The sequence below is a fragment of the Meles meles genome, chromosome 15, assembly GCF_922984935.1.
Source record: "Meles meles chromosome 15, mMelMel3.1 paternal haplotype, whole genome shotgun sequence".
NCBI lineage: Eukaryota > Metazoa > Chordata > Mammalia > Carnivora > Mustelidae > Meles > Meles meles.
Window position 1 is genome coordinate 15,694,946 of NC_060080.1, and position 14,326 is coordinate 15,709,271.

The 14,326-nt window shown below is 37.5% G+C and overlaps 1 protein-coding gene across 1 annotated transcript in view; it reads right to left on the bottom strand.

The window, feature by feature from the left end:
- LDAH (lipid droplet associated hydrolase) overlaps positions 1–14,326 on the bottom strand; it is a 109,678-nt gene that overhangs the window by 17,495 nt on the left and 77,857 nt on the right. Inside the window, exon 6 of the mRNA XM_045979864.1 lies at positions 225–307. Coding sequence (XP_045835820.1) covers positions 225–307 — 83 coding nt within the window. The remainder of the gene's footprint in view (positions 1–224; positions 308–14,326) is intronic.

The window sequence follows — 14,326 nt, forward strand, 5'->3', positions numbered from 1 at the left end:
AAACAGGTGGTAAACTTTATTTAAGTATATACTGAAATCTACAGTCAGCTCTACTTACTTCCTATGCAACTTTCAAGAACTGCCTTATTTGAGCTAGAAGTAGAACTCTGTGTGAAATCTACAAACCCTGGAGGTCTTACAGACTCTTAACCAATTCTAGCACTTCACGCTCAGTAAATATTTCTGCCCATCTACATACTTCCTTGCAGCACCAAAGTGATTACCTTAGGTAAGTATGTCCTTATGGTTTCGTTGTCTCGCTTCACCACCTGCATCATTTCTTGGCCCCCAAGGTAGGCAGCGTTAGCTACATTTAAAAAAAGAGTCAAACACTTAGAATATACACAATGAACACAAATGTCAAACTCATCGGATTTAATTCCCATTCCCACTTTTCCTTACAGCAAGCACTGTCTGATGTGCGGTGTCACTGAGGCCAAGAAAGGTATGTTGCCTTCACTTGCCTTTCTCAACAGCGACACACAGCAGCGACAGACAGCCTGACGTCAGCCACCAGAGCAAATGACCTACAGTGTGATTAAAAGCACAGATAAATCATGTATACTAGGGAAACTGCATGCAGTTACTAATGTGGAACTTTCCTGACCTTTTTTTTTTTTTTAAGTTACAACTAAAATAAATGTTTATTTTAAAATAGGTTTAAAGGCTCCCTAAGAGTTTTTATTGAGGGTTAGTCCCAATGTACTGACTGTGTAATGAGCAAAGTTGACCCTCTCCCTTCCAAGATGTCACATACCTGAGAAAGTCCTCATCTACAAATTTTCATTAAATGTTGTGTACCTTGGGTTCCATTTTGATAGGCATATTATTGTTACATTGCTTTCTTTTCTGTCATCATCTGCCTCATGTGTTTGTCCTTTTCTTTATTTTTTAAACTTTTCTCATTTTGTTTTAAGTATGTCTCTTGAAATCATAAGTAGACCTCTTTAAAAATGTAATCTAAAAGTATCTCTTAAATAAAGGGACTTAAGAGAGTCACATATATTAATATATGAGATCTCTTGTCTGAGTCTAATCATCCTGTTTTGTATATGCTTTGCTTTAATTTCCAACTTTCTATCCCCTTTAGTGTGAATGATATTTTCTTCTTCTATTTATTTTAAAGTTCATTTATTTTTCTAGAAATCTCTACACCCAACATGGGGCTTGCACGCTCTTCTGAGTGAGCCAGCCACGTGTCCCTTTACTCTTAAAATTTTCTTTTCACTTAAAAATTTCTTTTCACTAAATAGTCTAAAAGCATGAATTCTACTTTTATTCACTGAGTGGTTAGCTGTACCTGAAATTTTGGAAAAAAAACCCATATTTTTTCTATTGTTGTCTGGAATTAATCAGTGTCTATAATCTCTCCATCCAAACAAGGTGGACCCTGGCATCCCTGTACTTTCCTCATGCCTTCCTCTACCCTGTCTCCTCCTGGGAACTGTAGGTAATAAACTCTTATTCCAAAGGCAGTTCTCCATGCCTGTCACTTTACCACAGCTGATTCAAATTCTGGACACACTGTAAAACAAGGAGCAGAGCTGGTATTCTGGGGGAGGTCAGTGCCCTGATTTTGTAGGTCAGAGTAGTGAAGGGGAGATAGCTGCTCAAAGAGGGGCTGGGGAAGAAGCTCCAGAGATGAGCAGAGGCTTCCTCTTCAGCTCCAGCTAAGTACTAATTGGCACTATCATGTGGGACACCACTAGAAGCTGGGGAAAGAACCGCCTGAGAGGATTTAGAGGGACGAGAGCCCAAACTGGAGTAGTTACTGTTCCTACCAGCCTGGTAGGAAAATCTTGTAGTTCATGGTGTATCAACTATAGAACTTAGAAAGGTTTTGCTTTGGTAGTGGGGTAACATTAGCTCTAAACTAAATGCTGTCTTGCAACCAACTAACAAAGCATAAAAGGAAGAACAGAAAGTATCAAACTATTTCCAAATAACATAACTGTCCCATAACAAAGCTCAAGAACTTCTGCATAAATACAAAAATATCCAGCATCCAAAAAGGTAAAATTAACCATGCAAAACATCCCATAAACAGTTATCAAACATGCAAGGCAGGAAAATACAACTCAAAATAAGGGAAAAAATTAATTAAAATGGACTCTAAAATGACAAAGATAATAAAATAGGAAAACATTAATGTTGCTGCGAAAACTGGATATACACACACAAAAGAATGAGTTCGACCACTCCCTTATACCGTACACAAAAATTAATTAACAATGGATCACAGTTCTAAATTTAAAACTTTCAGAAGCAAATATAAGAATAAATCTTTGTGATCTCAGATGAGGCAATGGGTTCTAAGACATGCCACTAAAAGCACAAGTGAGAAAAGGAAAAATAAACTGGTTTTCATAAAAATTACCGCCATATGCGCTTTAAAGGACACCATCAAGAAAGTGAAAGACAGCCCACAAAATGAAAAAAAAATTATAAATCCAGTAAGGATCTAGTATCCACAATATATAAAGAACTCCCACAACTCAATAAAAAACCAAAACCTAGGTTAAAAATGGGCAAAAAGGAGCACCTAGTGGCACAGTTGGTTAAGTGTCCAACTCTTGATTTTGGCTCAGATTGCGATCTCAGGGTCACTGGCTTGAGCCCTGCACTGGGCTCCATACACTCAGCTCAGAGTATACTTGAGTTTCCCTCTCCCTCTTCCTCTGCTCCTCACCCCCATGCTTGCATGTGCTCTTTTTCTTTCTCTCTCTAAAATAAGTAAATAAATCTTTAAAAAAATGGGCAAAGGATCTGAATAGGCCTCACTCTAAAGAAGAAGAACAGATGGCCAATAAGTGTGTGAAAAGATGCTGAACATCATTAGTCATCAAAGAAATGCAATCAAAACCACAATGTCATACTACATCACACCTAATGGATGGCTACAAGAAAAAAAGACAAACAAAAGCCAGTGTTGACAGGGATGCAGAGAAATTGAAGCCCGCATACATTGTGGGTGGCATTGTAAATTGGTACAGGCACTTTGGAAAATAGTTTGACAGCTACTCGAAATGTTAAGTATAGAGTTACCACATATATCCAGCACTTCCATTTGTAGGCACAAACCCAAGATAACTGAAAACAGAGGTCCACACAAAACTTTATGTGAATGGGTACAGCAATATTGTCCATGATAACCAAAAAGGAGAAATAATCTGTATGGTCATCAACTGATGAATAGAAAACCAAAATATGACATAGCCATATAATGAATATTACTGAGCAATAATGAAGTACAGATACATGCTACAACATGAATGAACCCTGGACACATCATGCTAAATGAAAGAAGCAGGTTACAAAGAGTCACATACTATATAATTCCTTTTATGTTAAATGTCCATTATAGGCAAATACATTGAGAGAGAAAGTAGATTAGTGGTTGTTAGGGACTGGGGGAAGGTGGAAATGGGGAGTAATAGGCATGCGTTTCTTTTTAAGGTGATGAAAATATTCTAAAGTCAGATAGTTGTCAAGGCTGTACTACTCTGAGTAATATACTAAAAAACAACCACTGAAGAGTGAGTTTTATGGCATGTTAATTATATCAAAATTAGCCTATTTTTATAAAATTGGTATTTACAGATATTGAAAGTTTTGTAACCTAGTCCAGAACCTAGTGAGAAATACTGAACATGTTAAGCAGAATTATGGAAGATATAAGACTCATATCAAACTTCTAGAGATGAAAAATACATGGGATGGGATAACAGCAGATGGGATAACAGCAGAGTAGACATCATAAAAGAAAAATTAGTGAATTGAAGACAGAGCAATAGAAACTATCCAAAAGGAAACATGGAGAGAAAGAAACTGGGGTTGGGGAGCAGGGGGAAGAACAGAACCACAGAGAACCACAAGTGAACTTGAAAGCGGTGTCATATGTCATATACCATGTAACTGGAGTCTCTGAAGGAGGGAGGTACAGAAAAAATATCTGAAAAAATATTAAGATATTACAACAACAAACCCACAAATCCAAGAAGCTCAAAGAATCCCAAAGCATAAGAACCATGAAGAAAGCTATACCAAAGTACATAATGAATTGTTTTAAACTAGTGATAAAGAGAAAATCTTAAAAGCAGACAGAGAAAAATGATATACAGTTGACCCTTTTATTAAATGGGTTTGAAGTGTGTGAGTCCACTTATACAGGGATTCTTTTTGATTAATGAAGGACAGTACTGTTAATGTATTTTCTCTTCCTTATGATTTTCTTAATGTTTTCTTTTCTCTAGCTCACTTTACTGTAGGAATACAGTATACAAAAATGCAACACACACAGCACTTATTGACTGTTCATGTTATTGGTAAGGCTTCTGATGAACAGTAGGCTATTAATAGTTAAATTTTGGGAGAGTCAAAAGCTATATGCAGATCTTTGACTGCACAGGGGGTTGGTGCCCCATCCCTCACATTCTTCAAGGGTCACCTATATTACATACAGATGAACCAAGAGCTAACATGACAGCAGATTTCCTCCTGAAATAATGTGACTAGGAGACAATGGAGGAACACTTCTAAAGTAATGAAAGGGGGAAAACTTGCCAATCTAGAATTCTACAGTCAGTGAAAATAGCTTTTAAAAATTGAGGCACAATACATTTCCAGACATACAAAAGCTGAAAAAATTGACTGTCAGTGGAACTACAAGAAATGTCATGAGAAATACTTAAAACAAGAAGAAGATGGAAATTTTGTCTACACAGAGAGATAAAGGATATCAGAAATAGTAATTATGTGGGTAAATTTAAATTACATTTCTGTTATTTATAGCTATTTATAAGACAACTGACTGTTTAAGTGAAAATGATGATAACATATCAAAGAAGTAAATATATGACACTCTCACAATGCAGGAGGGAGAAAGGGCTCACTGTTGTTACGTTTCTTATGGCATACGTCAAGTGGTATAATATAATTTGAAGGCTGTAAAAGTTAAAGATGTTCATTGTAAATTGTAGTGACCACTGACACAGCAAAACAAAGTATGACTAATAAGCCAATGAAGGAGACGAAATCATAAAAAATACACAACCGATTCATAGGAAGGTAGGAAAAAAGCAAAAATGGAACAAAGACATAGGAAAATAGAAAATATATATCAAGATTACAGAGGTTGCTGGGGGGAGGTGGGATTGGGAGAGGGGGAGCGGGCTATGGACATTGGGGAGGGGAGGCGAACCATAAGAGACTATGGACTCTGAAAAACAACCTGAGGGTTTTGAAGGGTCAGGGGTGGGAGGTTGGGGCAACCTGAGGGTTTTGAAGGGTCAGGGGTGGGAGGTTGGGGGAACAGGTGGTAATGGGGAGGGCACGTTTTGCATGGAGCACTGGGTGTTGTGCAAAAAGAATGAATACTGTTACACTGAAAAAATAAATAAAATGGAAAAAAAAAAGAAAAAAAAAAGATTACAGAGTTAAGCCAGCCCAATTCTTAACTATATTAAATATAAATTGTCTCAACATTCAAATCAATAGGCAGAGTGGATAAGAAAGCTAGAGTCAACTATTTGCTGCCTACAAGAAATAGACCATATATATAAAGACATAAATTGGCTAAAAGTGAAAAAACGGAAAAAGATAAACCATGCTAACTTTAGCCCAAAGAAAGGTGGAATGACTATATAAATATCAGAAAAACTGGATTTCAGAGATAAGAATATTACCGGAGATAAAGGGTTAATTCATCAGCAAGGTATAAAAGTCCTAAATGTTTATGCACTTAATATGTTTGAACTTCAAAATACGTGAAGTAAAAGCTAACAGAAATATAAAAAGAAACAGACAAATCCACAAATATAGTTGGAGATTTCAACACTCATCTTCTAATAACTGATTGGAACAGTCAGAAAGAAAATCAGTAAGGATAAAGAAAATGACACCATCATGAATACTCAACTTTTACATCAACGTGGATGGGATTGGAGGAGATTATGCTGAGTGATAAGTCAAGGAGAGAAAGTCAATTATCATATGGTTTCACTTACTTGTGGAACATAAGGAATAACAGGGAGGACATTAGGGGAAGGAAAGGAAAAGTGAATCAGAGAAGAAAGGAAAAGTGATCAGTGAAAATCGGAGGGAAAGATGAACCATGAGAGACTGTACTCTTGAGAAACAATCTGAGGGTTTTAGAGGGGAGGGGAGTAGGGGGATGAGTGAGCCTGGTGGTGGCTATTAAGGAGGGCACGTATTGTATGGAGCACTGGGTATTGTATATCAACAATGAATCTTGGAACACTGCATCAAAAACCAATGATGTATTTTATGGTGACTGACATAAAACAATAAGAAAAATAAAAAATAATTAAAAAAAGGAAAAAAGAAAAAGAAAAAAAAAGAAAATGACACCATCAATCAACTTGACCTAAGTGACATCTATAGAACAGTCTCCCCATCAAGAACAGAATATACATTCTTTTCAAGTATCCACAGAGCATTTCTCAAGTTAGGCCACATCCTAGTCCATAAAACGTCTATCAATCCATTTTAACAATTAAAATCACACAAAATATGTTTTCTGGCCATAATGGAACTAAATTAGAAATCGATAACAGAAAGATACCTGGAAAATTGCCAAATATACAGAAATGAAATAACCCATTTCAAAATAACCCCTGGGTCAAAGAAGAAATCTAAAGGGAAATAAGAGAGTATTGTGAAGTGAATAAAAATAAAACTACATCATACCCAAATTTGTGGGACATGACCACAGCAGTATTTAGAGAGTAATTTATAAAACACTAAAAACCTATTTTAGAAATGGAAAAAGATCTCAAATGAATGACCTCAGTTCCATCATAGGAAACTAGAAAATGCCAAGGTAGGCAGAATAAAGTAAATAATAATATTCATAGCAGAAATTAGTGAAACAGAAGGCAGAAAAACAATTGAGAAAATAAATGAAACCAAGAACAAGTTCGGTAAAATTGATAAGCTTTAACCAGACTGATCAGGAAAAAAAATACATGAGAACATGAGACATAAAACATCAATACCGGGAAAGAGAAGTGACACCCTATAGATCTTACAGACACCAAAAGGATAATCAGGTAATCTTGTAAATGACTTTATGCCAAGAAATTCAACAACTGAGATAAAATGAACAAAGTCAGAAATTTCAAGCTTACTTGAAAACAGATAACCTGAAAAATCTTATATCTATTGAAGAAATTAAATTTGTAATTTAGAGCCTTTTCACAAAGAAAACTCCAGGGTAAGAGGACTTCATTGGTCCACTCTATCAAATATTTAAGGAAGAAATAATATTGATTTTATATAAACTCTTCCAGAAATGACTACACATATACGGGTATTGGGGTTTTGACAGACAGAGGTAGCATTTAAGAGCAGCAGAAAATAGTGGTCTGTGGTAGGCAGAATTCTAGGCTGACATGAATAATCCTTGTCCTTCTATGGTCTCCTCTCTTTGGAGTGTGGGTGACACCTGTGAATCTGATGACACCTTAACCCCTTAACTAGGTTATGCTATACAGCAGAGATGACTCTAGGGATGATCATCCTGGTGGTCTTAACCAGTCACACAGGTCTTTCAAAATCTGAGTTTTCCTCTGGCTGGTGGAAGAAGAGGGAGTCAGAGATTCAAAGTGCTAAAAGGATTAGAAGAACCACTGCTGGCTTGAAGCTGGAGTTCATGTGGAAGGGAATGGAGACTGACCTGTGGGAGCTGAGATGGACCCCTGGCTCACAGTGAGCAAGACAGTGGGGACGTCATTCATAAAGCCACATAAACTGGACTCTGCCAACAACCCGAATGAGCTCAGAAGTGGATTTTTGGATGTGTAGGGCCATAAGGGAGGTTTCTGAGATCCAGGCAATGGGGACTCTCCAGCTGAGTGGGAGTTACGTGGAAGTTTACTGTGGGATAATTCGTGGAGGTAAAAACATTCATGTTTTAATCACTTTTCTGTAGTATTAGTCCTGAATCAGAAACAACTTAAAAAATTCAAATAACGTATAAGGAATTTTGTATTTCTAAAAGTAATTTTTTAAAATTTTTTATTTTTTTTTTAGTAATTTTTTTAAAATCAGTGAATGTACCTCACCCTGTCTTTATTTCTATTCTTCTTTTTCCCTGATAATTTCTAATCTAAGTATACTTTTTTTTTTTTAAAGAAAGTAACATACCAGTTTCCTTTCCAGTAATTGCTCCAAGGAAGCCATCTTTTCCATTCCTCAGAAATGCTTGTAACACAACACAGTGGTCAGAAATAATAATACCAAATGGACATGTAATTTCCTAAGGGGAAAACACATTTCTCTTGGCAATGACTGTCAACAGCATTCCTGGAAACCCAGCAGAATTCAGAGTTTCAAGCACCACAGAGAAGGAAATATCCAGGAGCAGGAGTAATGGAAACAAAAACATGAACATGAAGGAAAAGAGGAGGATTCAGAAAAATGTGAATTGTTTACTTCTTTTTCCATCATAGATCTAAGTCCAGGTATAAGAAAACTCACCGAGGAGTCTAGTATTCTGGTCTTTTTGCTACTGTATCCTCTGCAACCTGCTTACCAAGTATCACTGCAGGACTTGCCCTCCCAGGATAGTGGCTAATGGAATGAGGAGCGGGGACTGATGTTGGAAGACTGGTAGGACTTTCAGCTCACAGGTGAGATGGCATCACAGGTTCTCCAAGTACACGTAATCTAGGAAGGAAAACTATCTTCTGCTGAATTCTATCACCTACCCTGATGCTACTTCATCTTTCTGGAAAAATCCCAACTCATCTTCAAGTCCAATTCATTTGGTCTTTTCCCTTCCTTACCTAGGTAGAACTGATTTCTCCTTTATTGGCATCACTCGATTCTCATGACAGCCCTAACTGTGACAGATGACAATTCTTCACATTCGTATGCCTTATCATGCTGGAAGTTAGCTGAAAGGCAGGTGCTTTATTTCATTTATTATTCTTTTCAGGGCTGATCTGTGTACTTGGTTAGCGACAGGTGTCAGTAAGGGTTGTTAAATGAAATGGGAAGGGATTGTGCTGGCATCAGTTTTTCTGGGGGTCTGGGAGGCGATTGCTAGGAGGAAAAGCCTGCTGCTTTCCTTGAATGGTGCCTGAGCTGATGTTACGGTGGAGGCCAGAACTGGAGGCAGATGCACAGGGACACTGGTGAGCCGAGCTGGGAGGTACTGGTATAAGACTAGCACGAATCACTTCAGGGAAGAGGGAGCATCTAAGAGCTTCTGTTGGGACTGACAAAAATTAGACCTCATAAAGCACTGGTCTCAGCAGTGAGGAAAAATGCAGAGGGAGGTAAATCCACAGTGAGTGATACAGTAGGAAGTTTGGGGGGAGAAGCACACACAGTTTTCTGAGGTAGAACGTGGGGACTGGAAGCCAAGTTGTCTTGCTGGTTTGGTGACAGGAAGTCTAGAGCCTCCTGTCAGGTTTCACAGAATGCCCTGTTTGTTTGATTTTGCCATTATACTGGTTATTATAACCATCCATTTAGTCTGCAATAGTCTGCCAACAGATAGATCATCTTAACACCTCTGTGACACTGAGTTCACCAAAGGGAAAAACACAACTCAAGGTATATGATTTTTTTTTTTTGGAAAAAAATAATACAACTTTGTAGAGAAGCAGATAACATACACATATAAATTTCTTCAGAAAAATATAGTTGGGGGAAATCAGAGCAGGAGACAAACCATGAGACACTGTGGACTCTGAGAAACAAACTGAGGGGTTTGGAGGGGAGGGAAGTAGGGGGATGGGTGAGCCTGGTGGTGGGTATTATGGAGGACACGTATTGCATGGGACACTGGGTGTGGTGCATAAACAATGCACTGAAAAAAAAGATAAAATAAAAAAGATTAAAAAAAAGAAAAATACAGCAAAACTTGCATTGAGTCACTGAATTCTAAATCAGAGATGATATTCTAGTGTTGTATCCAACCACCTTTTGTCCTAAATCCTAATACTGACCCCCCCACATACCCCTCTTCCATCATGTTGCATTTTAGTCTAAATTTCCATGAATTATTAAAGCTGCAGTTGTCTTTTAGCAAGAGATTTTTCTAAGCTACACACATAATGAGAGAATAGGTAACATGGGAGTCTGATTTTTGTCTTACTCAAAAAATTATTCTGAGATTGAATTAAAAATATTTTGAGAAGAAATATGTGCTTCTTTAGTAAAGCTTATGTTTACTAGTACATGCTTAAACAGTTATTTCCATGTAGACCAAGGAAAAGAAAGATAATGAAAGGGTTTTTTTTTTTTTTTTTCCTAAGAATGTATGCAACAAAGTAACATGGCCACCAGGAATGTCCTTTCTATCTGCATTATGTTTTTCTAGTTAGTTAACTGAAAGGAATTAAACCATGAATTTGGCCTAACGAATGAAAAGACCGTAGAATATTTTTTAAAGTTAATTATCTTGACCTGTGATACTGCTAAGCTAAAATATATTTGCTTTTAGCTTTGATCAAGAAATCCAATTTAACTGTCTCAGTGAAAAGCCTATTTCTCATGAAACAGAAGACCATCTATTGTAAAGAAATACTCAGTAGCAAACATTCTAGAATTAAAATTAAACTAAAAAACCCCCTATTATTTTCTTTAAAAACAATTAAAACAATCTAATTATGCAAACTGATCTGATGAATACTGAGGTAAAGTTTATAAAGTATGCTAATTGAATCTGAGCTACTCTTTGAATGCGATAGGAAGTGATGTTTCACTCAATCTGCTGAAGAAGGCTAATATGTAGAATCCCAGCCCATAGCAAGTACCATCTTTGCCAAAAGGGAAACAGCATTTGAAGTATTTGAATATTTTAGCTCCTTGAATTTTTCAGACCTTACTGCAACAAAAAAATATGTGTATAAACTAAAGGATACAGAAAATCAGTGTCTATCTAGATAGGGCAGGATTTATTATCCACTATTTGGACTAGCAAACTTCCTCCATTTGTTTCTGTAAGATTTCTACTGGAGCACAGACATTACATAATGTGCAAACACTGCAAGGCCTCCTAAAAGTCAGGCTGGTATGTTAAAGGTCACTGTCTGGATGACAGGAAAGCCAGAGAACAGGTCTGCAGAGGATGTCACAGATGGCACAGACCACTGAGAATGATCTTGGAGATGGTCTTCCTCTCTTGGTGAGCCCTCTCTTTGTGTAACCTAAAATTCACACTTCTGACTCAAGTGGGCTGGCTTGCGTATGGATTACCTTCACCATTCATGGGATACAAGTTCAGCAGGAGCCCACTAATCATCTGCAAAAGCCAGCATCTTATGTGTTGGTCTCCCTCAGCTGGGACCATCTTCCTTTCATAGTAAGCAAGGTCATCAGAATCACCTAAGGGATAGCCAGGGCAAGCCCAGGCAAAGGCAGTTTCTGTGGTACTTGTTGCAAGAAGAGGCAAGGGTGATGTGGGATCCCAAGGGGACAAGTAGGAAGAGGCTGGCTAGGATGACTGAAATACTTGGTTAAGGATCAGCCTAGGGTCACTACCAGGAGACTTAATTAAGACTCATGTGAACCATTAACCAAGGACCCAAATAAAGAAGAAGTAATTTTTGTCTGCTTTCCTTCTACCTAAGGTTTCACAGTCCAAGTGGGTAATGGGGAAAAAAGACCCCTGAAGTACTGCTCACTTGAACATCAGAAAGCTAGATCCAGAACAAAGAGAACAGAAAATCAGAGAAGGAAGGATGGCAGAAATTGTGGAGCTGTGCTCCAAAAGTTTGTTTGCACGTTGGTTATATGGAACAGAGATGAAGCAAGGCCGCTGGGAGTTCAGTCTAGTTTAGAGCCTAATTTGCACATAGTATCTAACTTGTACAACAGTGTTTGTGAGGAAAAGGAATCCCGGGACTCTCCAAGCAGCAATGCAGCTGGAAGGCTCTAGTTGCCTTGAGCCAGGGAGGGTAGTGTGTCAAGTCTGAACAGTCTTGTTTCTTGATGCCTGCACTTGGGGCCTCTGGAAGACACAGCAGGAGGTCAACTGTTATAGCTGGAAGGAAGATTCCTTTCTCTCACGTGCAGCATATGCACCCCATTTCTCAAAGAGGGTGCTTAGAACTCTGGTGTAGAAAAATTGGAAGATAACCTTTATATAATTCACTCTTTTAGTTAAAAACATTAAACACTTGATTATATGTCACATGTATTACACAGTCACTAAACGTATACAGAAAAACAAATAAAACTTTCATATACTCTATGTCCTGGTTTGGGTTTAGAAAATATTTCTGAAGAGGTGTAAGAAAAGCACAGGTGGCTACCTATCTATGCCCATCAGAAACATATGATTTGGGTGAAGTGTTCTATAAATGTCTATTAAATCCTGTTGGTTGATAATGCGGTTGAACTCTTCTATATCCTTGCTAATTTTCTGTCTTGTTCTAGCAACTGTTGAGAGAGGTGTTCTTAAGTATTCAACTATAATTGGGGATTTGTCCATTACTCCTTTCAGTTCTATCAGTTTTGCTTCATTTATTTTGTAGCTCTCTTGTTTGGTGTACACACGTTTTGGATTGATATGTCTTCATTCTTCCTGGTAGACTGAACCTTTTATTATTATTATTATTTTAACTTTTAAATTAATATGTGATGTATTATTTGCTTCAGGGCGAACCTTTTATTATTAATGCAATGTCATTCCTGGCTCCTTTTGATTAATGTTTACATGATGTATCTTTCCCCATTCTTTTACTTTCAATCTACCTATATAATTATATTTGAACTGGGGTTCTGAAGACAGCATATACTTAGGTAATGTTTTTTAATCTATTCTGCCAATCTTTGTCTTTTAATTGGTGTATTTTGACCATTTACATTAATGTAATTATTGGTATGTTAAGAGTCTGTATGCCATTGTATTATTTATTTTCTGTTTTTGTTTGTTTGTTTGTTTGTTTGTTTGTTTCTCTGTGTTCTTTCTCTTGCCTTCCTATGTGTTACTGAATATGCAGGGGTTTTGGTACTTAGTAGGAAAAGCAGAGAAAAGTACATCCATTCCATTTTCCTGGAAGCAGAATTTCTCAGAGGAAAATGGAGTCCCTAACCGGAAAATGCTTTTTATAATCTTCTCTATAGGACAAAAAGAAAAACACCAAAAGAAAAAAAAAACTGTAAAGGGAAATAAAATGATTTGTTGACATGTATGTGTAGTAATTTTATCTATGCTTGCCACAATTTGAAATGACTTCCATTTGGTCTCAAATAATTTCCAAAGATGTACTGGCCCTTAGAAATCAAGTCTAACTTTTGGTCTGATCAATGACTGAAAACCAGACAGGGGAAGGGTTTCTGACTTGCAGTCAATGTCTTTCTCACCTAGGCATCTCTATCTCTTTTAGAATAGGAAGGAAGGACAAGGGGCCATACCAGGTCTTTAAGGGGCCTCTCCAACTTCAATCTTTGGTATTTTTTATAACTGTCCTTAGCCCTTCTCCCTTTCTGCCTATCTCATCTTCTTCCACTGCTATGCTAAGTCTATAATAAAGAGTGGGGGTGGGAGAGAGTATGGGACAAAAATTTACAAACACAGAAAATATATTGAACTTGATATTTGCAATCACTGTTTCTTACTACATATTTATAAAAATACCTCATACAACCAATGTGTAGCTGTACATCAGGGCTGTGACTTGTTTCTGGATTCATTATGTACATGGCAGTGTGGCACTCTTAACACAGGTGAGCATGGTAAGCTTTTTTCGGGAGTCCTGCCTTTATGGTCGACTGGGGCAAAAAGATGATAGCAGCAGCTATGGTAAAAGGAAGTTTTAGCATACAGGTAGATTTCCAAAGTTTGAACACTACCCACTATGTGTATGACTGCACAATTCCTGTAATTTCTCTGTATTTCTGTATCTTCTATAAAATGGCGAGAGTAAAATACCCAAGCCTGATTAGTTCTGAGGACTACAAGTAAAAGCTTAGAACGGTGCCATTAGCTGCTGCTGCAACTGTCATTATATCCTTTGCTGGAGGCTTATTATAAACAAAATATTATATAGACACGTTGCATATGTTATCATATTTAATCCTACATAAACTTTTGAGGTATAGATTAAGAAAGGATTGTTTTATTATGAAAATGATTTATATTCTATAAATTAGTATTAACTAAAAAGGTAGATTACATTTAAAAAACCAAGGCTGGGGGCACCTGGGTGGCTCAGTGGCTTAAAGCCTCTGCTTTTGGCTCAGGTCATGATGCCAGGGTCCTGGGATTGAGCCCCACATCTGGCTCTCTGCTCAGTGGGGAGCCTGCTTCCTCCCTCTCTCTTGCCTGCTGCTCTGCCTACTTGTGATC